Source organism: Loxodonta africana, chromosome 10, assembly GCF_030014295.1.
Source record: "Loxodonta africana isolate mLoxAfr1 chromosome 10, mLoxAfr1.hap2, whole genome shotgun sequence".
Lineage (NCBI taxonomy): Eukaryota > Metazoa > Chordata > Mammalia > Proboscidea > Elephantidae > Loxodonta > Loxodonta africana.
The window spans coordinates 12,365,583-12,392,793 of NC_087351.1; the positions used below are offsets into that span (position 1 = coordinate 12,365,583).

At 47.1% G+C, this 27,211-nt stretch overlaps 1 protein-coding gene across 3 annotated transcripts; it reads left to right on the forward strand.

Moving 5' to 3' along the window:
• Positions 1 to 26,807, forward strand: EPB42 (erythrocyte membrane protein band 4.2). Of its 3 annotated transcripts, XM_064292068.1 has the most exons (14): positions 2 to 208; positions 4,963 to 5,148; positions 10,627 to 10,860; positions 13,600 to 13,718; positions 14,958 to 15,062; positions 16,187 to 16,355; positions 17,174 to 17,312; positions 17,590 to 17,708; positions 18,844 to 19,086; positions 20,896 to 21,324; positions 21,781 to 21,939; positions 23,131 to 23,291; positions 24,365 to 24,498; positions 26,374 to 26,807. In XM_064292068.1, exons 1-14 carry the CDS (start codon positions 199 to 201, stop codon positions 26,534 to 26,536), a joined length of 2,370 nt encoding a protein of 789 aa, XP_064148138.1. In that variant the 5' UTR covers positions 2 to 198; the 3' UTR covers positions 26,537 to 26,807. The 3 variants fall into 3 exon arrangements, with proteins under 3 accessions (XP_064148139.1, XP_064148138.1, XP_023414508.2); XM_064292069.1 differs by lacking the exon at positions 18,844 to 19,086 and having other exon boundaries at positions 1 to 208; XM_023558740.2 differs by lacking the exon at positions 21,781 to 21,939 and having other exon boundaries at positions 3 to 208.
• The last annotated feature ends 404 nt before the right edge of the window (positions 26,808 to 27,211 follow it).

The following is a 27,211-nucleotide window of genomic DNA, read 5'->3' on the forward strand; positions in this document are numbered from 1 at the left end:
GGGTAGAGTAGGAGAGAAGAAACCTGTCAAGGAGCCCACAGGAGGACTGGAAGGAAACTCCGCTATTTACAGATTCTTAAACTAACAAAAATATCTTCATCATCTCCTGTCAGAAAGAAAGATTCAAAGAGGATCCCAGCAGCAACAGTTTAATACAGGCATTTCCTGTGGTCAAGTGGTTAAGAGCAGCCTGTAGCCATGGGACAAGGTAAGCCAAACCAGCTCTCCACAGGGCTTACTGGGCTGCCAGTAGCCCCTTCATCATTCTGTGTTTTCATTAAAGGAAGGAGAGTGGTGGTTGAGTGACGGTGGTGTGGCTGTGGTATGGGAGTGGTAGCCAGTGTGCTGGTGTCCTGGTGGCGTAGCTATAGCATGGGGGTGTAGTGAGTGTGTGCAGATGGTGGTGGAGGTGATGGTGGCATGGCTATGGTGTGGGGGTGTAGTGACTGTGTGCTAGTGGTGGTGGAGGTGATGGTGTGGCTATGGTGTTGGGGTGGTAGTGAGTGGGTGCTAGTGGTGGTGGAGGTGATGGTGGCATGGCTATGGTGTGGAGTGCTGTAAGTGGGTGCTGGTGGTGGTGGAAGTGATGGTGGTTGGCTACGGTGTGGGGATGGCAGTAAATGGATATAGGTGGTGTTGTGAACGTGTGACTATGTTGTGTGGGGTGATTAAGAGGGTTCTGGTGTTGGTGTGATGGTTGTGTGGCCATGGAGTGTTAATGGGTTAGTTGGTGGTGGTAAATGGTGCTTGCCATCGTGATGATGGTGGTGAGATGGTGATGGTCATTACATGGATTTGTATTCTTGCCCCAGGATCATCAAAAGACAGAGGTCATCAGAGTCAGACCACCCTTGAGAAAATTAAGTATTATTGCCTTCCCCTTTTGTGTCCTGGGGGAAGGAAGTGGGTAGGCAGAGAGAAGATGAGGAGATTGTAGGGATGATGGGAAGCAGCTGTGGTTCTGTCGCTGAAGAAACTGTCTCCTGTCCTGGCCTGGTCAGCTAGTCTGGTGTGTGGAGGGCATTTGACCATGAGACCAAAACCTGAGAGAGAAAAAAGAACCCTGGGAAAATTCAGACAATCAACTCATTTATGTCTTGTAAAAATAACAGCAGACCCAAACAAATTAAAAATCAACTCAGTCAGAGGGACGTATTTGAAAATACCAGAAAATCAAGTCTAGTCCCAAACCAGAGAACACCTCAGGGCGTCAAATCCTTTCTAGGCAGAAAGGGCAGGGCGCCCCCACTAGCCACCAGATGGGATTCACTGAGTGTTAGCTCTGTGGTCATGGTGTGTTGGAGCTGGTTTGTGCCAGCTTGTACAGGCTTGCAAGAGCCAATTGGTAAATTTTCAGGAATCTTGCACACCAGTTCTTAAACATAGTCATTATTAAAATTTAAATTGTATAAATCTACAAGTAAATGAATTATATTAAAAACAAAGGTAATAAGTACTCTCTAGACTCGTTGCTTCCTAATTATTTTTACTACATTGTACCTTTATCTATGTTCTTGAAGTTATTTATGACTATCATATCTGCAAGGTGGAAAAACTATATAATGTTGTGCTATTGTGCATCTTTTCACAACTTTGCATTCAGTGACGTCACTCAGTAGTTTGAAACTGGCAGTAGTGGGAGTACTTAAAGCACAGAAACTGGCAAACACTACAAAGAAGGACTCCCTTTTCCCTCGTCCACCCACCCCCAAACTGGTGGTTAAGCATTTACCAGCACATCGTTGCTTGAAGGGTACTTTATGAGGCATTGTTGGGGTATTGTGAAAAGCAGAGAAGGGGAGGGCGGAGTACCACACACATCAGTGAAACATCTGAAGAGCATTCCTCTTAGAGTCTCTGTGTAAATGTGACTGTGCTCACTGGATTATGATACAAATGGGAGAAGACCCTGGGAAAGCAGGAGGGTGACATAGCCTCAATGCCAAATGGAAGAGAAGGAGAGGTAAGAGTCAGGGAATCTAACTAAAAGGAGCAGAGGCAGGCATGGAGCAAGAAAACTCAGACTCAGAGGACACAGAGGACTTAGGGGCCTCCTTGGGATTCTGTCAGCACAGATACAGGCCTGAGGTGTCAATGGTACATTTGAGAAATTCTTCTAAGGCTGTCTCAAGTTTCTTCAATGTCCATTCATTGATTGAGCAAGCATTTATTAGGCATCTGTGTTCTAGGCACTGCTGGGGCTGGGAATGCAGATATGATAACACTGTGAGATGAGGAACAGAAGGGTAAGCAGGTGTTTTAGTTATCTAGTGCTGCTGTGACAGAAATACCACAAGTGGATGGCTTTAACAAGCAGAAACTTATTGACTCACAGTTTAAGAGGCTAGAAGTCTGAATCCAAAGTGCCAGCTCCAGGGGAAGCCTTTCTCTCTCTATTGGGTCAGGGGAAATGTCCTTGTCATCAATCTTCCCCTTGGGCCTAGGAGTTTCTCAGCACAGGGACCCTGGGTCCAAAGGATGCGCTCTGCTCTGGGCTCTTCTTTCTTGGTGATAGGAGGTATCTCTCCTCTTTGCTGGCTTCTTTCTTTTATATCTCAAAAGAGATTGACTCAAGATAAAACCTAATCCTGTGGATTGTGTCCTGCCTCGTTAACATAACTGCCTCTATTCCTGCCTCATTAACAATGTAGAGATTAGGATTTACAACACAAAGGATAATTACATCAGATCACATAATGGAGGACAACCACACAATACTGGTAATCGTGGCCTAGCCGAGTTGACGCATACATTGGGGAGACATAATTCAATCCATGAGAGCAGGTGATTGTTTTAAAGTGGGATAAGTGCTGAAAAGAGTGAAGCAGAGTACCGTGGGAAATCAGAGGACAAGCTCTGCCTGGAGCGGTCAGTGAAGGCTTCACAGGTGAGTGCCTTTGGATCTTGGAAGATGAGTACACGCTTGCCAGGCAGAGAAGAGGCAAGGGAAAGCTTCCAGAGAACCAAAGTCCAAATGAACTCTCAATATTGGCGCTTGCTGTGACATTAGGTTATTACAGGGATTCAGTTGCACCGAGGCTCAAAGTACACGCCTTCTAGGACATGACTGGCCACCATTCCACAGTCAAGTCCAACATGATCAGTCCACACAAGCAGGGCTCATCCTGGGCCCTAGCACAAGTTTTGTGCCAGGCAGAGGGAACCATCTCTTGGTTTCTGAGTACTGCTGTACTTTAATTTACAAATATGAGCCTTAGTGTAACTATTTTCTCTATAGCGACATCCTGACTAACCTGCTGGTGGAGAAGCAGGGGTGCAAAGGCACAAGGAGCACCCGCTGGCCCCAGAACCAGACATGCAGGGAGGTCCCTTCCCTTCTATTCATGCGATCACATTCCTTCATGTTCAGCATTGTCAGTTCCTTCTCCTAATTTTATATCATTGGCACTCTCTATCATCTCCATCATTAATTAAAGCAAAAGTGGAGCAGGTGGGCTGTTTTCCTTCTTTCTTCATCTCTACCCTCTACTCTTGCGTTCTAAGCCAGAAAGTTTGGGAACTGAAGGAAATTCAAAGTAGGAGTATCCTGAATTTGCCAAGACAGGTCTTGGAGCTTAAAGAACTTCAGGTCAGACTCTGTTCCACGCCTGCAAGCAAAAACTATGGCTTTTCTCTCCAACGGCTGAGCAAGAGCAAGAGCTGCAGGTTCCCTTTCAGACCACGGAGGCCCCCAATGGCCTTCTGATTCAAAGGAATGAAAAGCAAGCAAATCCTTTGCTGCAAGAAGAACTGAACTTGGTGTGTGTGTGTGTGTGTATCTTGTGCCTCACCTTGGGCTTGCTGAACATATCTTTTTACTTACCTACTCCTTGTTTGTTTGTTTTTTCTACCTCTTTAAAATAAGAATTGACTGATAGGCTGTCATAATACCCTGTGAGTCTCTCCTTGTAGAGTTTTTTCTGGGCTGCACTGTGCTGTAGGCTTGATGAGCCTACAAATGTGTCGGATCCACTCTCTGGTCCTCACTCTTCTTATCTGCTAAGCAGGAGGATTGGATTCAGTGATTTCAAAACCAGCTCTAAAAATTCCCTGATTGTATTCTAAGGAAAAAATGAGTAAGAGTGAGCAAGATTTTGGATTTTATTAATTGCTTTTGGACTGGGACGAGAAAAGGAGGTCAATGATGAAAGCAAGCATTGTGTTCTTACTAACAACAACAACAACAACAACAACAACAATAACAGCAGTGCCATTTGATGGGATTTAACCACACGCGTCTGTCAGTTTGTCGTACTGTGGGGGCTTGCATGTAGCTGTGATGCTGGAAGCTATGCCACTGGTATTCAAATAGCAGCAGGGTCACTCATGGCAGACAGGTTTCAGCTGAGCTTCCATACTAAGACAGACTAGGAAGAAGGACCCGGCAGTCTGCTTCTGAAAATAATTAGCCAGTGAAAACCTTATGAATAGCAGCAGAACATTGTCTAATGTAGTGCCAGAAGATGAGCCTTTCAGGTTGGAAGGGACTCAAAATACACAATGGCTGCAACAACGGGCTCAAGCATAACAAGTGTGAGGATAGTGCAGGACCTGGCAGTGTTTAGTTCTGTTGCACACGGGGTCGCTATGAGTCAAAACCGACTCAACAGCACCTGACAACAACAATAACGTGTCTGGGCAACATTTCATTCTGTTATATATAAGGTCTCCATGAGTCAGAGCCAACTCACCAACAACTAACAACAACTATGCCTGGCACTATGCTAAGGGTATTATATACATTACCTCATTTAATCCTCATAACAGCCCTCCAAGGAGAGATAATTTTCTAAGGAAGAGAAAATTGAAGGTCAGAGTGGTTAAGTTATTTGACTGAGGTTGCATAACTCATAAATAGTTGAGTCAAGGATTTGAACTCTGGTATCTGATTCCAAAGACTCTGCTCTTACTTGCATCGCCACATTTACCTAGATTCCATGATTTCTTTCTTCTCTATGACAGCCCTGGATATCGAGAGCTGGGACTTCCACATAGCAAGAAACAATGAGGAGCACCACACTGAGGCCATCAGCTCCCGGCACCTAATCGTAAGGAGAGGGCAGCCCTTCACCATCACACTGCACTTCCATGCTCCAGTCCGTGAATTTCTGCCTGCCCTCAAGAAGGTGGCCCTCATTGCACAAACTGGTAAGTGGGACTGGCCTAGGCTCCTTCGACAGCAACATTGGGGGTTCTCACACTAGCATCCTCTCAGGGAACCAAAGGGCAAATGGCCCACAATGCACCTGGGCCCTAGAGCAGCCTGGCTGGGCTGTTATGAGGATGCTATAAGAAAAGGTGTATGATAAGTATTACTTCTTATGATTCACTACTACTCATCTGTCAGTTTGTCCTACAGTGGTGGCTTGCATGTTGCTGTGATGCTGGAAGCTATACCACTCATATTTCAAATACCAGCAGGGTCACCCAGGGTAGACAGTTTCAGCAGAGCTTCCAGGCTAAGACAAACTAGAAAGAAGAACCTGGTGATCTACTTCCGAAAAAATTACCAGTGAAAGCCTTATGAATATCAGCAGAACTTTGTCTGGTATAGTGCCGGAAGATGAGCCCCTCAGGTTGGAAGGCACTCAAAATGTGAGTGAGAAAGAGCTGCCTCCTCAAAGTACAGCTGATCTTAAAGACGTGGATGGAGTAAAGCTTTCAAGACTTTCATTTGCTAATGTGGCACACCTCAAAATAAGAAAAGCTGCAAACATCCATCAATAATGGGAACATGGAATGCAAGCAGTGTGAATCTAGGAAAATTGGGAGTCGTCAAAAATGAAATGGAACACATAAAGATTAATATCCTAGGTATTAGTGAGCTGAAATGTACTGGTATTGGTCATTTTGAATCAGACAATCCTATGGTCTACTATGCCAGGTATGACAAATTGAAGAGAAATGGTGTCGCATTCATCGTCAAAAAGAATAATTCAAGATCTATCCTGAAGTACAATACTGTTAGTGATAGAATAATATCCATATGACTACAAGGAAGATCAGTTAATACAACTGTTATTCAAATTTACGCACCAACCACTAATGCCAAAGACGAAGAAATTGAAGATTTTTACCAACTTCTGCAATCTGAAATTGATCAAACATGCCATCAAGATACATTGATAATTACTGGTGATTGAAATGCGAAAGTGAAAAACAAAGAAGGATCAGTCTTTGGAGACTTATTGCCTTGGTGATAGGAATGACTCCAGAGATGCCATGATAGAATTTTGCAGTACCAAAGACCTATTCATTCCAAATATCTTTTTTCAACAACATAATCATATACGTGAACTTTGCGGGATACCATCCACAGGAATCAAATCGACTACATCTGGGGAAAGAAAGGACGGAGAAGCTTGATATCATCAGTCAGAACAAGGCAAGGGACCAACTGTGGAACAGACCCTCAATTGCTTATATACAAATTCAAGTTGAAGCTGAAGAAAATTAAAACAAGTCCACAAGAGCCAAAGTACAACCTTGGGTATATCTCTCCTGAATTTAGAGACCATCTCAAGAGTAGATTTGATGCATTGAACACTAATGAAGAAAAAAGTCCAAGCTGCACTGAAGACATTTGCAAAAAACAAGGCTCCAGGAATTGACAGGATACCAGTTGAGATGTTTCAACAAAAGGATGCAACGCTGAAAGAGCTCAATTGTCTATGCCAAGAATTTGGAAGACAGCTACCTGGTCAATGGCTGGAAGAGATCCATATTTGTGCCCATTCTAAAGAAAGGTGATCCAATGATCCAACAGAGTGTGGAAATTATCAAACAATATCATGAATATCACATGCAAGTAAGATTTTGCTGAAGTTAATAAAAGAACAGTTCCAGCAGTACTTTAGCAGGGAACTGCCAGAAATTCAAGCTGGATTCAGAAAAGGACATGGAATGTGGAATATCACTGCTGATGTCAGATGGATTTTGGCTGAAAGCAGAGAATACCAGAAGGATGTTTACCTGTGTTTTAATGACTATGAAAAGGCATTTAACTGTGTGGAAAATTATGGATAACATTGCAAAGAATGGGAATTCTGGAATTCCAGAACATTTAATTGGCTCATGAGGAATCTGTCACATAGACAAAGAGACAGTCATTTGAACAGAACAAGGAGATACTGCATGGTTTAAAACCAGGAAAAGTGTGTGTCAAAGTTGTATCCTTTCACCGTACTTATTCAATCTGTATGCTGAGCAAATAATCTGAGAAGCTGGACTATATGAAGAAGAATGTGGCATCAGGATTGAAGGAAGGCTCATTAACAACCTGTGATATGAAGATAACACGACCTTGAAAGTGAAGAGAACTTGAAGCACTTACTGACGAAAATCAAAGATTACAGCCTTCAGTACGGATTACACCTCAACATAAAGAAAAATCTTCACAACTGGACCAATAAGCAACATCATGATAAACGGAAAGATTGAAGTTGCCAAGGATTATATTTTACTTGGATTCACAATCAATGCCCATGAAAGCAGCAGTCAAAAAATGAAACAATGTATTCACTGGACGTCTGCTATAAAAGACCTAGTTAAAGTGTTAAACAGCAAAGATGTCACTTTGAGGACTAACGTGACCCAACTCAAGCCATGGTATTTTTAGTCACCTCATATGTATGCGAAAGCTGAACAATGAATAAGGAAGACCAAAGAAGAATTGATACCTTTGAATTACGGTGTTGGTGAAGAATATTGACTATACCATGGACTGCCAAACCAAAAACCAAACCAAACCCATTGCCACTGAGTCGATTCTAACTCATAGTGACCCCATAGGAAGGACAGAGTCAAACTGTTCCATAGGGTTCCCAAGGAGCACCTGGTGGATTCAAACTGCCAACCTTTGGTTAGCAGCGGTAGCTCTTAACCATTACACCACCAGGGTTTCCCATGGACTGCCAGAAGAACAAACAAATCTGTCTTGGAAGAAGTACAGCCAGAATACTCATTAAAAGCCAGAAGGCGAGACTTTGTCTCACCTACTTTGAAGATGTTATCAGGAGAAACTAGTCCCTGGAGAAGGGCATCATGCTTGGTAAAGAGGGTCATCGAAAAAGAGGAAAACCCCCAATGAGATGGACTGACACAGTGGCTACAACAATGGGTTCAAACACAGCAATGATTGTGAGGATGACACAGGATCGGGGAGTATTTCATTCAGTTGTACAAAGAGTCATTGTGAGTCAGAACTGACTCTACAGCACCTAATAACGATAACATTATGACTCAGAAGTTGCTTAACAGCATTATCACAAATGGGTCCTGTCATAGATTGAATTATGTCCCCCCAAAAATGTATGGATCAATTTAGCTGAGCCATGATTCCCCATATTGTGTGGTTGTCCTCTATTTTGTGATTGTAATTTTATGTTAGAGAGAAGTAGGGTGGAATTGTAATTTTATATTAAAGAGGATTAGGGTGGGATTGCAACACCCTTACCAGGTCACATCCCTGATCCAATGTAAAGAGATAAAAGGAAGGAAAACAAGCAGAGAGTAGAAACATCATACCACTAAGAAAGCAGCACTGGGAGCAGAGCACATCCTTTGGACCCTGGGGTCCTTGTGCCTGAGAAGCTCCTTGACCAAGGAAAGACTGATGACAAGGACCTTCCTCCAGAGCTGACAGAGAAAGCCTTCTCCTGGAGCTGACACCCTGAATTTGGACTTGTAGCCTACTAGACAGAGAATAAATTTCTCTTTGTTAAAGCCATCAGTTTGTGGTATTCCCATTGTAGCAGCACTAGATGACAAAGGCAGAATTTGGTACCAAGAGTGGGGTGCTGCACTAACAGATACCTAAAACGTGGATGTGGTTTTGAAACTGTGAACAACAGAGAAACAGCATCGGTAGAGAACCAGCAGCAGTGGAACCAGGAGACCAGTGCAAGATGTCACTAGACCTGACCCACAGAGTGAAAGAGCTGAGTACCTGTGAGTAGGAGGCTTCCTGGAGGAATGAGGTACCTCTGGATACTTATCAGTGGAGCTACTGAACTTTGGAATGCTTGCCCCAACAGGGCAGATGTGGGTGTGAGGCCCAAGGAGCCAAGAGGCCAAGCAACCAGGAAGCAGAAGCTAAAGCGACAAGGAACCCAAGAAAGTGAGCTGACTCAGTCTCAAAAGGCATGGCCATGACCTCAGGGGTTTCGAAGGGTGGAGGCATGGCCTCTGGTGTTCATAAGGGTGGAGTTGCCACTCAGATGGACCAGGAGAATGGTGTGCCTAAAGCCAAGGGAGCAGAGTGGCCATCCCAGTGTGCCTGGAAGGCGGAGCTGAAGGCCAGGGCTGAGTGGCCTCCACTCAGAATCTGGAGAGTATGGCCAATACCTAGAGTCTGCAGGGCAGGGCCATTGTGTAAATTGTCTCAGAGAACAGAGGATTATTTTCAAAGCCTTGAGGGCTAATGTGATGTGTTCTGCTAACTTGCTTGGTGCCTGTTATGCTTTCTTTCCCTCCAGTTTCTCCCATTTGTAATGGAAATGTCTTGTGCCTGTTCTGCCATTGTACCTTTGGAAGCAGATAACTTGTATTCTAGATTTCACAGATGAAGAGGAATTTTTGGATTTTGGACTTGGAGTTGACTTTTGCTGTGATATGATGGGGTGAATGTGTCTTACATGTAGCAGGACATAAATTTTGGGGGGCCAAAGGGTGGAATGCTATGGACTGAATTATGTCCCCCCAAAAATGTATGTATCAATTTGGCTGTGCTGTGATTCCCCCATACTGTGTGGTTGTTCTCTATTTTGTGATTGTAATTTTATGTTAGAGAGAATTAGGGTAGAATTGTAATTTTATGTCAAAGAGGATTAGGGTGGGATTGTAACACCCCACCAGGTCACATCCCTGATCCAATGTAAAGGGAGTTTCCTCAGGGTGTGGCCTGCACCACCTTTCCTCTCTCAAGAGATGAAAGGTAAGCAAGCAGAAAGTGGGGACATCATACCACCAAGAAAGCAGCACTGGGAGCAGAGCGTGTCCTTTGGGCCCGAGGTCCCTGTGCCTGAGGAGCCACTCGACCAAAGGAAGACAGACGACAAGGACCTTCCTCCAGAGTTGACAGAGAAAGCCTTCTCTTAGTGCTGACGCCATAAGTTTGGACTTGTAGCCTACCAGACAGTGAGAGAATAAATTTCTCTTTGTTAAAGCCATCCACTTGTGGTATTTCTGTTATAGCAGCACCAGATGACTAAGACAGGTCCCTTTTCATCACAACCATATCAACTTTCTAGAAAGCCTGAATGGGATCTAACCCCAGTTGATTATAACATTTAATTGCTACGATTTATTGAATCCATACTACATGTAAGATTTTGGGCCAGGTACTTTACATGCAATATCTCAGTTAATCCTCACACTAGCCCTATGAAGCTGGTACTATTATTTTGCCCATTTCCTAGATTATGAACCTTTTATAGCTATAGGTCCATGGGTGCTGAGGACTTGTGCTGTCACCCACCACCCTTTATGCCTCCAGAGGTATATTCCTGGATGCTCATTCTATCCAAAACCAATTTCCCTCTCCTCCATCTTTGTAACACCCTGACCTTGGTACTCTGAGTTGTGGCCAAGAGGCCAAGTGACACATTTGTCACTGCGTGTCTGCAGGGGAGAAGCCATCCACAGCCGACAAGACCCAAGCCACCTTCTCTATCTCCAGCCAAGGGAACCGAAAGTGGTGGAGTGCGAATGTGGAGGAGAGAGATGACCAGTCATGCGACATCTCTGTTACGACGCCTGCAGATGCCATCATTGGCCACTACTCACTCCTGCTGCAGCTCCCATGCTGGAGGCAACAGCCCCTGGGCCAGTTTACACTGCTCTTTAACCCCTGGTGTCGAGGTGAGTTTGGGCCTGGGCCAGCTTGAGCTGCACAGGGGATGTAAAGCTCCAGAGCTAAAGTGTAGCTCTGGAGGGGAGCAGCTGCCCCAGGCCCTGGGGAAGCTCCCTCTAGGGCACTCAGTTACTGCCACTGCCTTCCCCCTGGATGGATGGGCTCTCGTCGCAGGGTCTTATCTTGTCACTCCTGGCAGAAGCAACCTGGGACTTCCCACTGAAAGCAAAATCTCATCTCAACTCTGAACCCTGGTGCTGGCTCAGGCTGTTTTAGACACAGAAATAGAGACTCACTGAGATCGCCCTTGGAAAGGGGACTTACTGTAAGAGTACAGGGGCGAGAACTGGAACACTCTTTAGAAATGAAGGCAGCCTGAGGGATGGACTTCTCTGTCTCTCTCTCTGGGCTTCCATCGTCTCTCTACAGGGTGGATCCAGGCTTTGTGAGGTCTGAAGTTTATGTCATTTTGCAGGACCCACTTTAAGAAACTAATATAAAATTTTCAATTGCTAGGATTCCTCCCAGCAGTTCAGTGGTAGAATTCTCGCCTTCCGTAAGGGAAAACCCACCCATTGACGTCGAGGCTATTCTGACCCATAGTGACCCTATAGAACAGAGTAGAACTGCCCCATAGGGTTTCTTTATGTAAGCTGACTGCCACATTTTTCTCCCATGGAGTAGCTGGTGGGTTCAAAGCCCCAACTTTTTATAGCAATTGAGTGCTTAACCAGTATGCCACCAGGGCTCCTTCCATAATTCCTGGCCATTGCACCTCATGCACGGCCACCGCCCATCTGTCAGTGGAAGGTTGCATACCGCCACGATGCTGGACAGGTTTCAGCGGAGCTTCCAAACTAAGATGGACTGGAAAAAAAGGCTGAAAATCAGCCAGTCAACACCCTATGGGTCACAACGATCCAATCCACAGCCAACTGTGAGGGTGGCGCAGGACTGGGCAGCATTTCATTCCATTGTGCACGGAATCACTATGAGTTGGGGTCAACTCAACGTCAGCTAACAATGTCCACTCAGGTGCCTCTGGCTCCAAGTGAATTCAGCGTCCCTTCAACTGCAGGGAGGTCGCGTGACAGAAAGACCCTCAAGCCATTTGCCTCCAAAGCTGAGGCTTTCATGTACCTGCCTGGCTGACTCAGTCCACTCCCCAGCCAGAGCAAAGACACGAGCAATGACAGTTCTAAGACAGTGCTTGGTTCAGGAGGAAGCCACAGCGGTGACTCCAGTGCCAGGCATCCTGCCTTTGGGCTCAGCTTACATGGACCTGCCTGGAGAGGCATCTCTGTGTGAGGGGGCGTGTGGAGGCATCTGCCTGGGCAGGGCTGGGTTGTTGACTCCGCTCATTTACGACAGAATTAAGAGATTTTCAGAGATTATCTGGCATCTCAGTCCCATCTTAGCATACTTGGAGATGGGGCTCTCCCAGATTCAAAAGGAAAATGCACATAATACAATGAAAATCAGGGCCCCATTCATAAGCTGGGAACTTTATAACGGGGCTGCACCCTGGCACGAGGAGGAGGGGGCTGTGACCTGTGCACTAATATCGTGCTTCCCAGAGCCCTGCAGGTCCTGGGGCCCATGTCACACCTGGGGTCTGAAGTGATTTCCAAAGAAGGGATGCTGAGAGGACTTCATGGAAAGGACTCAGGATGGAGGGCAGGGGTAGGGGGCTCCTTGGGCACATGGTTCTGTGCGTCTAGGCTCGAGATTTTTCAGGCTTCCTCATTTCTAATATCCCAAACTTCTGTTGCCCTGGGGTACCTGGGAGCTCCTAGGGAGGTGCAGCCTGCAGATACACTGGGTGGTTTGGGAATCCTTTTTCTCTTTCTAGACCCCAGGAGGAAACCCTGGTAGCGCAGTGGTTAAGTGCTACAGCTGCTAACAAAGACGTTGGCAGTTTGACTCCACCAGGCACTCCTTGGAAACTCTATCGGGCAGTTCTACTCTGTCCTATAGGGTCGCTATGAGTCGGAATCGACTCGATGGCAGTGGGTTTTTTTTGGTTTAGTCCCCAGGAGCCAGGCTAAATCTCCCTCACCCCACCCACTCACCTGGTGCAGTTCCCTCCCCCCAACTGCTCCCTGCTTCCCAGAGTGGGGGATGTCCTTCTTAAAAGCCTCCATCTTCAGGACCCCAAGCTTAGCCCTTGGATGAGAAAAGCAGGTGAGGATAGACAGTGGGAGGCCTGGATCCACTTGGACACCCCTAGGTAGAAACACAGCACTCAGGCTTCCACTTTGCCCAGCTCCAGCACTCCCTCTACCCCTGTCTTGCCAAGTGCCCCTCTTCCCTTCTGCCCACTCTGCCAACCTACGTTTGATTGTTTTTTCTGGAAAATTCTTTTGGGTCACAAGTGGAATTTGTGGGAAAGTCATAATAGGCCCACTGGGAAGCTCCCTGGCTGTTGCTATGCTCTCTCTGGCTGCAAATGCCTTGGGATCTACTAGGTTTGTGAGGTTGGCTTTTTCCTGTCTGCCTGGCAGACCATGAGGGCCACACCTTGGTTGACCCAGGAAGTCTGACCAGTTTGCTGGCTTTCTACCAGCAAAGAGGTGGGGTCCCAATGGTCCCACAACAAGGAGTTCTGCCTCATTGTCCATCAGGCCCAAAATCAAAGGGAAGGCTTGCAGCCAAACCTGACCTGCTGGGCAGGGAGGGCAGAGGCCTGGATATGGAGGGCAGACCTAGCACCCCATAGGTCCTTATCCCTCCCCGCTTCTCACTAGAGGATGCTGTGTTCTTGGAGAATGAAGCTCAACGCAAGGAGTACTTGTTGAATCAGGATGGCCTCATCTACCTGGGCGCGGCTAACTACATCCAGACAGAACCCTGGGACTTTGGCCAGGTACTGGGGGTCTTCAGGTTGGGGATGGGGCAGGGATTATCCTATAACCTTCAGTGTTCAGGCCAGAGCTGGCAGGTCCACAAACCCCTGGTCTCAAGGCCATTTCTTTAGCCAATTTCAGCCTTGTGGTGCCTCTCTTTCCTCAGGCCACCATCAGACCAGCCTCGATGGCTGCCAGAGTTAGCTTCCTAAAAACTGAGGCAAATCAAACCTCTGTTAGATCCTCATAGTCTACAGGATGAAAACTAATCCCCTAGCTTGTCACACAAGGTCCTTTATAATCAGGCCACTGTGTTCCTTCCCTCAAGAGCTACCCTATGCTCAAGCGCCTCTCCAGCCCCTAAACACACAGGCCGAATGTTCCCTCTGCCTGGAAAAGTTTTCCCTCCTTTGTTCCCTGGAAAACGCTGCTGTGTTGTCTGTCGTGTTGGTATTGCTGCTATTAGATCCTTTGCCACTTTGTTATAATCTCGGTGGTCTGAGATTAGTCTGTTTTAGTCATCTAGTGCTGCTGATAAAAGAAACACCACGGTGGGTGGCTTTAAAAAATGGAAATTTATTTTCTTAGAGTTCAGGAGGCTAGAAGTCCAAATTCAGGGGACCAGCTCTAGGGGAAGGGTCCACTTCTGTCCACTCTGGAGGAAGGTCCTTGTCTCTTTCAGCTTCTCTTCCTTGGTTTCTTGGGGGTCTCCATGTGCTTCCTTGCTTCTGTGTTTCATCTGCTCTTTTGGTATCTCAAAAGTGATTGGCTTAAAACACACCCTACACTGATATGGCCTCATTAACATAGCAAAGAAAACCCCATTCCCAAACGGGATTATATCACAAGTATAGGGGCTAAGATTTACAACATGTGTTTTGGGGGGACACAATTTAATCCATAGCAGTGTCTATCTCGACTGCTAAACTGAGCTCTTCTATGATCAGGAGCTGCCTTTGCGTCCCCCCACACGTGGCTCAGTGTCAGCAGGAGCAGCAGGGGCTCACTAACGTGGAGCAATAGAAAGGAAAGGAAAAGACGGAGCCCTGGTCCTCAAGAGCTCACACTTAACTGGGAGAGTCAAATAACGTTAACCATGGGGCAGCGGGAGGGAGGGAAAAGCCAGAGCTCTGGGTAGGGACCAGGAGGAAAGGGAGGAAGGGGTGGAGCCTAGGGGTGGGGCGAGATGACAGGGCTGCCTTGTGGGGTGAGTCTCTGACCTGGAGACCCTTGATCACGGCCCTGTGTGGTCCTTACAGTTCCAGGGGGATGTACTCGACCTCAGCCTGCGCTTGCTGGGCGTGGACAAACAGAGAAATTTGTGGAGCAGCCCCAGCCATGTGGCCCGGGTATTGGGCGTCTTGGTGAGTGAGAGGTGGGGGAGGCCAAGTGGGGAGGAAATGAGATAAGAGCCTTCCCACAGATCTGCTTTACTGCAATGGCCCCGGAAATCTTCAACTGACAAAAGGACCCCTTCTCCCAAGGTGTGAGAGATAGTTACTAGAGTAGGATCTGAGTGAGGAGGGGAGGACAGGTAAGGGCACCCACCAACAAGAAAATCCGTTGCTGCTGAGTCATTCTGACTCATGACCATCCCATTCGTGCAGAGCAGAATGGCTCCACAGGGTTTTCAAGGCTGTGACGTTTTGGAAGCAGATCACCAAGACTTTCTTCTGAGGTGGGTTTGAACTGTATGTAGTCAGTAGTTGAGGGCTTAACTGCCAGTGCCCCTCAGGGTCTCCTTTTTTATAGCACTCACAGGGGCAGAAAAGCAAAAGGAGGTGTCATCCCTCAGGGCTGGATGGAAGACAAAAGCCAAGGGCTAAATTTGGCCTTGATTTCCTCAAAGGACTCGACTTTCCCCCAGCCCCCTCCTCCCAGCCCCAGTCTCGGAGTCCATTTTACCCAGTGTTTGCTGCCAAGGTGGTCGAAGGGACATTTGCATTTCTAAATTATTCCCTAGAATATACAGACCATGAAAGTAGCTTCGCGCTTTCCCTCAAAGCCCTTTCACAGGAGTAACGCGCTCCCCATTGCCGCTGGAAGAGAGACTCTGGACTCCCCTCTGAAGAGGTGGTGAGGGACAAGGCCAGCCTGTGAGGCGGGGGAAGCGGGGCCTAGGTAGGCCTTGAGGACCCTGGGGCAAATAATCTCCAAGGAACCAGGGCTGAGGAAGTTAAGAACCCATGAGACCAGCTCCTATCAGGGGAAGGAGGGACGCACTCATGCTCCTCTTTGTGTCTTAAGCTTTGTTGGCTGAGTTGTGGCCAAACTCCTGCTTCAGGAGGACTTGTTAAAAAGGAGAGTTCCTGGACTCCACCCTCCAGTGGGTTTAGGGTGGAGCCCAGAGATATGCAGGTTTTACAGGTACCAGGTGGTTCTGACAAAGGTGGTCTCAAAGGTGGTCTGTGCACTATGCCTGGAGAACAGCCAGGAAGCTGCCCTGCCCACCGAACTCACACTAACATCCACGCATTTCCCCAAACAGCTGCATGATCTCAAGAAGAAGCATGTCCTGCCCACCCCGCAGACCGAGGAAGTGGCCTTCCATACCAAGCGCCGGGGCAGCGTGCCCATCCTCCGTCAATGGCTCACAGGCCAAGGGCGACCTGTGTATGAGGGTCAGGCCTGGGTGCTGGCTGCTGTGGCTTGCACAGGTACAGAGCAGGTCTGCCTGCCACACCCACAGGTCCACAGGTCCTTGCCTGCTGTCCAGAGTGTCTGCCCTGTCTCAGGTTGCCCCTTGATCCCCCATGGGGGAGAAACAGCTCCCCCAAAAGCAAGCACAGCCTTTACTCCGCAAACCTTCCCCACCTTCATCACAGCCCTAACTGGTTCAGATGCGCCATCTGGCCAAGAACCAGCTACTTGTCCCAGGTGGCTCCTCCCGACAAGCTTCTGCTCCTTTTCCCCTTAGCAAAGCTGGGCCCATCTGGCAAATGCTGCTCCCAAGTTCCCTTTTTCCCTAAAACTTTCTGTCACTTGCCCCAACAGAGCAAGCCCCGCAGTGCGGTGTTATATATCCTGTAGCCCTCTCCCTGCTGTATACTCTGTGTTGCTGTATCGCCTGTTCCTACCTTATTTATCAGCATTTATATGTCCTATTCTTGGGGGAGCAAACCCTGGTGGCGTAGTGGTTAAATGCTACGGCTGCTAACCAAAGGGTCGGCAGTTTGAATCCACCAGGCGCTACTTGGAAACTCTACGGGGCAGTTCTACTCTGTCCCATGGGGTCACTATGAGTCGGAATCGACTCGATGGCACTGGGTTTGGTTTGGTTTGGTTTTATTCTTGGGGGCTCTTGGAGGTCTTGGGCTCTCACTTTCTGGTACCTGTGTCCCTCCTCTCTCCACAATGTCACCTGGCATTTAAGATAGGGTCTGCCCAGGGGAGGCTGTGAAGACCCTAGGGTTAACACCGCCCCCCACCCCAGGTTCTTTGGCACCCTCTGACACTCTGCCTGTCTCCTGTGTAGTGCTGCGCTGCTTGGGAATCCCTGCCCGTGTCATCACCATGTTCTCCTCAGCCCAGGGCACCGACAGGAAGCTGTCAGTACATGAGTGCTACAACGAGGAGGGGTTTCAGATTGCAGAAGGCCAGAAGGGCAGCATCTGGTGAGACGCTCAAAGGGGTGGGGTCCCAGACCAGGAAGGGCTCCAAACTCATATGGTGTGACCCCACAGGAACCCCCATACCCCAGTTGGCACTAAGATTAGGCCTCCAAGACTCTTAGAGGCAGGACGCTGAGGGCCAGTTGTCCTGAGAGTTTTGTGCCATTCCACATGGCACCCTCCCATCCCCATGGCAACACCAGCTCGGCCAGGCTGCATTTCTAGAGCCTCTTCCGGTCTCCTTTTTCTCCCACTTCAGTTTTCCGTTTGCTTCCTTCAGGATCTTCCAGACTCTCACAGAGTGCTGGGTGGCCAAGCCTGATTTGTCCCAGCCTGATTTGTTCCGAAGTTATGGCGGATGGCAGATTCTGCACCCGGGTCCTCCTGAAAGAGACGGAGGTAAAGCCTGGGGGTGAGACCAGGATGGGAGGCTGTGCCACGTGTACGAGGTGGCTGGGACCTTATAAAACCATGCCGGCCATGATACGATAGCATCTGGAAATGGTGACACTGAATGATGGGTCATCAGACCAAACCCAGAGTGTCAGCAGAGCTGGAAATCTCACTTAGCTCACTCGGCTTGGGGTACCTGTGTCCTTTCTGCTCTTCAGAAGAGCCAAGAGTTGAAGGAGTCCCTTGGAAAGGAAATAGGAGCAGTGGGTGCTACAAAGGTCATCTCCATCTTCTAAAACAGGAGAAGCAGAATGAATGATAGTGGACCTCAGAAAGCTGACCTGATGCCAGCAGGCTGTAGAGAGAATAGGCCCAGCTTAGGTTAACAGGGCAGGGAGTTGAGTCTCAGTGAAGGACACAGGGTCGTAAGATGCTGGTGAATGTGCTGAGTTTGGGGTTTTTAAAATTTTTTAAGGGTGGGGCTTCTGGGGACTGTGGGTAAAGGGGGTATCAGGAATGGCTGAGGCCCAGAGATGGAATCTCTGGAGGCATAAAAGCATGGCTCGTCCTCACCCAGGAACAGAACTGGCACAGAGCCTGGCACCTAGTAAGTGCTCAAGGTGACCTGTTCCTTTCATATAGTTTCTGGGTGGTACAAGTGGTTAATGCGCTCTGCTGCTAACCAAAAGTTTGGAGGTTCAAATCCACCCAGAGGTGCCTTGGAAGAAAGGCCTGGCAATCTGCTTCTGAAAGAATCAGCCATTGAAAACCGCATGGAGCACAGTTCTACTCTGACACATATGGGGTCACCGTGAGTTGGAACTGACTCAGTGGCTACTTCTGTCATATCAATAGCCAAGCTGGCTTGGGAACTTCTGTGCAGTGGTTCCTCTGAGGTTCTACCTGTCCAATTTCTGAGAGGCCTTATGCCGCAGGCCATGACCCAAAAGAATTATTACTAAATAGTTATGAATTTCACCTCTGTGATGCCCTTTCAGAAACCCAGCCTAATACCTACCTTTGACCTTGATCCCAGGGGATGGAAAATAGCGTATAGGATGGGGTCTGAGGTTATGCAGCTCTGACCCCTGCAGAGTTGTGAGTGTGGCTACTCTTGCCCATCAACCTTTCTCCCCCTCAGTCCTGGAGGCCTGTGACCTGGTCCCAGTCAGAGCAGTCAAGGAGGGGAAATTGAGTCTGACCCCTGCAGTAGAGGAGCTTTTTGCTGCGGTAAATGCCAAGTGTGTGGTCTGGAAGTGTTGTGATGATGGGACACGGAAGAAGACCCACTCCAACACCAAGTATGTTGGCGATAACATCAGCACCAAGGGTGTGGGCAGTGACCGCTGTGAGGACATCACTCAGAACTACAAGTATCCTGAAGGTACTGGGCAGGGAAGGGTGTTAGGCTTCCTAGGACCTGAAACAGCAGAAGAAGGAAGGGATAGGCCAGACAGATGTGGGCTGGAGAGCCCCAGGCCTTTCCCTATCCTATAAATCAGGGTCTCTCAGCCTTGACATTATTGACATTTTGGGCCAGATAATTTTTGTTGTGGGACCTAAGCTGTGCATTGTAGAATGTTTAATAGCATCCTCAGCCTTTATCCACTAGATGCCAGCACCCCTCCCCGAAGTTGTCACAAACTGCACCCAATTGAAAACTGCTGCTATAAAACAATGTACTATATCGAGCCTGGCTCAGTGGTAGAATTCTTGCCTTCTGTACATGACCGGGGTTGACTGATCTCCAGCCAGTGCACCTTATGGACGGCCACCACCCATCTGTCGGTGGAAGCTTGCATGTTGCTGTGGTGCTGACCAATGCAAACCGTATGGATTGCAATGGTCCGATCCTCAACTGATCATGGAATGGCACAGGACTGGGCAGGATTTTGTTCCACTGTGCACGGGGGCACCATGAATTGGGGGCTGACTGACAGCAACTAACTGTAACAACAATACCAAGCCCAGCTGCCAGAAGACTTGTAATGTTCTCCCTCTCCCCACTCCTCTAATGCTCCCTGACCTGTTCCTCTAAATCGGTTAATGGCACCACAATCCAACCATTTGTCCAAACAAGAAGACTTAAACTAACCTGGAGTCTTCCTCCTTTACTGCCCCACATTACTCTCACATACATCTCCTCATCACCTTCCCCACTGCCTAGATTTAATCCAGAGCTCATCAGCTCTTGTCTTCATGGTGCAATAACCTCCTAACCAGTCCACCTGCCTTCAGTCTCTCCATCATTGTTCTCTTTCCAATTTCTAGAATTTGCAGAGTGAGCTTCCTAAGACACAAATGTAATTATGTTACTCACTGCCCCAGAATATTTCATGGCCCCCATCACCCATAGAATAAAGTCCAAACTCCTTCACATAGGAAAATTCAATTCCCTGCAAAACCACCCTTGGACATGGTATTGACTTGCCCAAAAGCTTGCTTACTCATTGTCCAAGGGGCAGATTCATTAGCACTCTAAGAACCTGGTGCTCGGCTGGTTTGGAAGAAACACACTGTATCTGGTGGAGATGCCTAACACAGACCTTTTTGCTAAATACAGCCTTAGAGATTTGCAAAGCCCTTGTGACTTTGGCATGTGAGCAGATGTGGGTAAATGAATTTTAATCCTGGGCTTTTAAGGAGCCCTGGTGGTGCAGTAGTTAAGAGCTCAGCTGCTAACCAAAAGGTTCGCAGTTCAAATCTACCAGCTGCTCCTTGGAAACCCTATAGGGCAGAGTTGCTATGAGTTGGAATCAACTCACTGGCAACGGGGTTGGTTTTTTTTTTTTTTTTTGGTATACCTGTTGGAGCCAAAAAGGCAGCAGTTTGAATCCACCAGCCACTCCTTGAAAATCCTATGGGGCCATTCTACTCTGTCCTATAGGGTCACTTTAAGTCGGAATCAACCCGACAGCAACGGGCTTAACGCGTATATCTGCTAGGGAAGGAGCCCTGGTGGTGTAGCGTTAAGCACTTGGCTGCTAACCAAAAGGTTGGTGGTTCAAACTCACCCAGCAGCTCTGCAGGAGAAAAGACCTGGCGATCTGCTCCTGTAAATATTACAGCCAAGAAAACCCTATAGGGCAGTTCTACTCTGTCATATGGAGTCCCTATGAGTTGGAATAAACTCAACAGCACCCAGCAACAACATATCTGCTAGGTAAGAGGCTGTTTTTCTTCCACTTCTCAGGATCTCTTCAACAAAAAGAGGTGCTGAAGACAGCCAAGAAGGAGAGAACCAAGAAGGGGAAAGCTGAGAAGGAGAGAGCCAAGAAGGAGAAAGCCCAGAAGAAGGGAGCCAAGAAGGAGAGAACCCAGAAGAAAGCCGAGACGGAGACAGTCGAGGAGGAGAGTGCACCGAAGGAGAAAGCTGAGAAGGAGAGAGCCCAGAAGGAGAAAATGGAACATGAGACTGTAGATCCTTTGTACCTGTTTTTGGAAGCACCCAGCTCCCTGCCCCTGAGAGGGGATGCCCAGTTCTCCGTGACCCTGTTTAACCCCAGCAACCAGGAGAAGGAAGTGCAGCTCACGATCGGGGTCCAGGCAGTATCCTACCAGGGTGTCCTTATTGACAAGCTCTGGAGGAAGAAGCTGCCCCTCACACTCAGTGCCAACCTGGGTAAGATTTCTTGCTCCACCAGACACCCCCCCCCCCACACACACCCAACACACACGGCATCCCCTGCAAGTCTCCTATGATGGCTCAATTCCGTGACATGTGTCTGTCTGCTTTCTTTAATTATATTTATTGAGCTTGACACAGAGAGAGGAAACACAGTTCAGATGGGAGTCAGAGAAGTAAACAGACCACGATGATGGTGTAAGAAGTGTTTGGTGAGGTAAACAGAGCGCAGTGTTAGGGGAACACCTGACCCAGGCTGGAGCAGACTCCTCCCCAATAAGTCAGACCTGAATTGGGTCCTGAAGGATGAGTGGGTGAGTGACAGAAATGTGAGTCGCGGGCATTCCAGGCATTAACAACAATATGTGTAAAGGTTTTCCCCTACTCCCTGACTTTCTTATTTAATCGGTCTGGAATGAGGTACAAGCACTGGTTTGTTTGTTTGACCCCTAGGTTATTCTAGGGTTGCGATTCCCCGGGCTACAGCAGTTGTTCCAAACTTCACTGCTCATGCGAATTACCTGGGGAAGTGCCACACCCTGCTGCAGCCCAGACCAATTAAATCAGAAATTGTGGTGGGGCAAAAGCATCAGAGTTTTGAAAACTCCTCAGGTAATCCCAACCCCCATGCATCTGTCAGTGTGTTGTAGGTACTATGGGGACTTGAGTGTTACTGTGATGCTGACAGCTATGCCACCGGTATTCAAATACCAGCAGGGTCACCCATGGTAGACAGGTTTCAGCTGAGCTTCCAGACTAAGACAGACTAGGAAGAAGGACTTGGCGTTCTACTTCTGAAAAGTTAGCAGCTGAGCACTTTAACCACTAACCACTGTGCCACAAGGGCTCCTTACTGGGTAGATGGAGGGTCCTTTTTTTTTTTTTTTTCTTTCCTTTTAAGATGTCAGAGAGCTGAATCTGCTTACATGCTGAGGGAAAGAATCAGCAGACAGGGAAAGACTGAAGACTCAGGAGAGACGGGTTGTGATTGATGGTACTATCCCTAAGGAAACGAAAGGCAACTAGAATAATTATAGAATATTTACTGAACTATTTGCCAAATAAAAACCAAAATGGTTTTAAGTGCTTTATATACATTATCAAATTAATCTTCATTATGAGACTGGAACCATTCTTACTCCCATTTTACAGATGAGAGTCCGAGACCCAGAGAGGTTAAATAATTTGCCCAAGGTTACACAGATAGTGGTGGGGTCAGGATGGGGCAGAGATTTAAGAAAAGGATCCAGCTTGGGCAGGGAGGGTATCTCATCCCTGGGAGTGAAGGGATGACAGCAGGGGTAGAAGTCAACAGCTGAAGGTTGGGAACAGGAACACGAGCTTAAGAGGATTAGGACTTAATGGCTTCCCTTTTTTTCTGCAAGAGGCAAAGAGAAGGGGCAGAGACTGGGAAGGAACAACTAAGTAGCCATATATTCAGAACTACTGTGTGACATGTTTGAGATAAGCTCTTCATCTGTAGTATCTCATTGAACACAAGCCATTCCATGAGGTAGGGATTATCATTAGAGAAAGAAACTGAGGTCAAAAGAGGTTAACTCATTGTAGCTCACACAGGCCTTTCCTCAACCCCCCTGAGGTGGCCCACCAAGAGTGCTGGAGATGGTAGTGATGGTAGAAGATGGGACATTGAGTGATTTCAACATTTGAAATTGCAGTAGAGAGCAAGGCATCTTTCTGCCTTCAACGAGACCCTAACTGCTGGTGTTGTGTATGTAACTATTGGTTGTTTCTGGGACACATGCTCGCCCCTTCACAGACTCTGCCTGTCATGTGTTTCAGTTGAGAAAATAACCTCCAGCCTGTCCTTCTCCAATTTTGAGCGAAACCCACCTGAGAACAGCTTCCTCAGACTGACTGCCATGGCAACATACCCCAAGTCCAGCATCAGCTGCTTTGCTCAGGAAGACATCGCCATTTGCAGACCACACCTGTCCATTGAGGTAAGCATGGTCCTTCCTGAATTGCTCTCGTTGACTTCCATTCAGATCCCTATTTTAGAAGGAATCCAAGCCCCTCTGGGGACAAGCTTCAGAGCAGATGACCATGGTGCAGAATTACCACAAATCTAGGTTTGAAGGCTCCTTCTCTTAAAAGAGAGGGCTTCTTATGTATACTATTAAGGTCTATATTTTCCAGCCTCTTTAGCTGGTTAAGGTTTCTAAAATCAGGGCCTTCCCAGTTGCTGCCTCCATACTCATAGGGATAATAATAGCCGACGCTTATTTAGTACTTCCTACACATTCCAAAGTACTTTCACGCCCTTTATTTGTACTAAAAAAAAAAAAAAAAGTGAGGTGGAACTGTTACTATTATTCAGATGAGAAACTGAGTCCTAGAGAGTGACATGCCCAAGAGCATAAAAGTAGAAAGCTCTAGAGGCTTATGGCCCCTGATCCAGCCCTCTTTCCACATGTCTACCCCGGCTAAAATGAAGAAGACATGGTCCCTGCCCTCAAGAAAGTTTGGTAAGGGAGACACAACGTTTGGTTTTCTATGTTAAGTGCTTTAATAGAGGTACAGAGTCGCTATGGGTTCACTGAAGGGAGATTAATTCCAGCTGATGGGTTTAGAGAAGACTTCATGGAGGAGGTGACATTTATGTTGGGCCTTGAAATATAGGTAAGCTTTCAGTGCAGAGATGGGGGAAGACCACTGCAGGCAGAAAAAGAAAGGTGAGAAAAGAGGCCCAAAAGAAGGGACCCTGGAAGTGTGCTGGGAATGGGAAAGTACCCAACACGGCTGGGATGTCGTTTGGTCAAAGGAAGAACAGGTGAGGCTGGTGAGGTGGGTTGGAGGCAGACTGTGAAGAATCCTGGATGCCAAGTGAAGGAGGTGGAAGACAATGGGAAATGCTCCAAGGTTTCTGAGCAGAAGAGAGGTACCATCAGAGGTGGTCAGTGATGGGTCAAGGTGAGAGAAAATGCAGGAAGATCAGGTAAAGGGGTAAACAAGTGATAAAGAAGTCTGGAGTTTGAGTCAGAACGGTGGCTCCAGATTTTGCCTCTTCTCACAGATGCCAAAGACAGCAGAGCAATATCAACCTCTTACGGCCTCCGTCAGCATTCCTAACTCCCTAGATGCTCCAATGAGGGACTGCGTGATCTCCGTCTTTGGAAGGGGGCTCATTTACAGAGAAAGGGCCTATAGGTAAGTGACCGTAAACGTCTCGTCCTGCTGAAACATCTCAACTTGTCGGAAAAGCAGGGACCCAGGATTAATGACCAAAACGGCCTCTCTCATTCTCGGGCCACCATGACTACAAGGGTACAGGGGTGAGGGAGGCTGTGTGGTCCCGCCACCCTGGTCATGCAGAGAGGGCCTGGGTACTAGAGAATATCACAGGGAGGGTCAGCTGCCTCTTGGGTGACCGGATAGCTGCATTCTACTGGTGACCACCACGATAGAATTTTATTTAATTATTCTTTATTCCCACTCCCACCGCCACCCTCCATATCCTTCTGTTGGTATATATGTCCTTTTGCTGGTATGTGTTCTTATAAAACATGTACTGTTACTTCATGAGCCTGTATTTTTAACTTACAGAAATGATGTTGTTATATCTAATTCTTTTTCTTATTTTTCACTTGGAACTATGTTTTTAAGGTTCAACCACATGTCTGATCCATTGCTTCTGCTACATAACACTCCATCATGTACACCTACTGCTTACCAGTCCACTTCCATAGTGATGGCACTCAGATTGCCTCCAGCTTCTGACACCACAAATAATGCTGCAATGAACATTCACATTGGAGAGGGATATACATACCCAAAAAGGAGCCTGGGTGGCAGAAAGTTTGCAGTCAACTACTTGTCTGAAGGTTGACAGTTTGAAACCATCCACTGGCTCTACAGAAGAAAGGCCTAGCAAACTGCTTCCGTAAAGATTACAAGAAAACCCTATGGAGCAGTTCTCCTCGCACACACATGGGGTCGCCATGAGCCAGAACCAACTTGACAGCAATGGGTTTACATGTACAAGGAGTGGAACTACTGGGTCATAGATAGGACCTGTCAGATTGGTTTGCAGAACGATACAGGAGCCTACACTCCCTTCAGAAATACATGAGGGTTTTTATATTCTTATTTCTTCTCCACTCTGGACAATACTCACTTTTCTGTTTTTTTTCCAAACTGATAGAAATAATCCCATTATTGTTTTAATCTGCCACTCTTCATATATTTATTAGCCTTTTTAGTTTCATCTTCTAGTTTGTTCATACCTTTTGCCCACTTTTCTTTTGATGTTCCTGCCTTTTTTTTTGTTGATTTGTAGGAGTTCCTGGTATATTCTAGGCATTACTCCCTTGTAGTTTTATATGTCGCAAATATCTTCTTTCATTATCTCTCCTCTCATTCTGTCCGCTGCATCCTTCGTTGAATACATGATATACGGCTTAAAGTTCAAGATGCCTATTTTTGCTGTCCCTGAGGTCCCTAACAGGTTGTTGGGTTATTAAGCCACTGCCTCCGCCTCATGAAACGCAATGATCACTCTTGCCAGCTGTGAGGAGGGATTGCTACGTTCAGAGTCTGGTGGTCTCCCAGATTAATTGTGGGGCAAAGGCCTCAAAGGTACCTGCACCATTCCCTCAGCCACCAAAAGATCCAGAGTTGCTGACAGGACCCTAAACACCATCTGCTGACATACTGACATCTTCTCAATATGCTCACTGCACCCACTTCACTTAGCAGTAAGTGAGGCTTCCAAAACTACAGCTTTTCCAAACAGTCCCCAGTACTAAGAAGTGAACCGGAATGAAGTCACAGGTAATAAAAGAAACAGCAGATACAGGCCGGAAGCACTTGGAATATGTTTTTCTTCTCAACCATCTAACTGCTCAGCGTGGGGAGGCTCTGGTCTCCTACTCCCTTATAACCACCTGTTTTCACAGCAAGGTACCTAAATGTTTATTCCTGCAGAGTCTGCCTCTGCTTCCAGCAAGGAGAGCTCAGAGTCACTGGGACCAGCAGAGCAATGGGCCTGGGACAGAGCTAGCACCTGCTTTTCCTGTATTTCAGATTTAACCCAGTGCAGCCCGGACGCACCTTGCGCGCCCAGTTCCAGTTCACGCCGACGCATGTGGGGCTCTGGAGGCTCACTGTGGAAATGGACTGTGACATGTTCCAGAACCTAACCAACTACAAAAATGTTACTGTGGTAGCCCCTAAACTTCCAGCTTAAAAATCCAACAGCTCTTACGACCACTCTTCCCGACCACCCCCTTGAAGCTACAATCTCAAAGCCAAATGTGCTGGGAAGGGGAGCTTTGCACATCAGACAAATGAATCTCAGTATTAGGATAAGGACAAGAGTGAGCAAAGCAGAACTAGATTCCCACTCACTTCTGTCACCCCAGCTTAGGGCAGCCATGAAGACCAGCTGTCTTAGAATAGAAACTGCTGGGCTTGAGTGATAAGGGAAAAAAAAAAAAAAAGAATGAAGCTTTGAAAAAGTACTCAGAGAAGTACATTCAGATTTGGGGGTTTAGAGTTCTTCGCAACTGTTTTGCTGCTCACTACCACAATAACCGACAGATAAGGGAATGATTCTAACATTTAAATCATTCTTGTATCTCTGATGAAATGGAATAATATTAGCTAAAAACTGGATTTTTAGGTAATACTAAGATTAAACTGATTGTTGTTATTATCCTTAAAGACCCAAAGATGACTTAACACAGTTATAAAACAGACATTAAGACCCGAGAGCAGAATGGTCTTCTAGATTCAGCCACAGATAAGTCTTTACTCAAGTCCTACGTCCATTAAATATCTCATAATTAAAGTCTGAAGGACAACCAATTTGGTCCAGTTAGAGAAATATAAAAATTAGTAAGTATATAGAAAATAGGGCCTG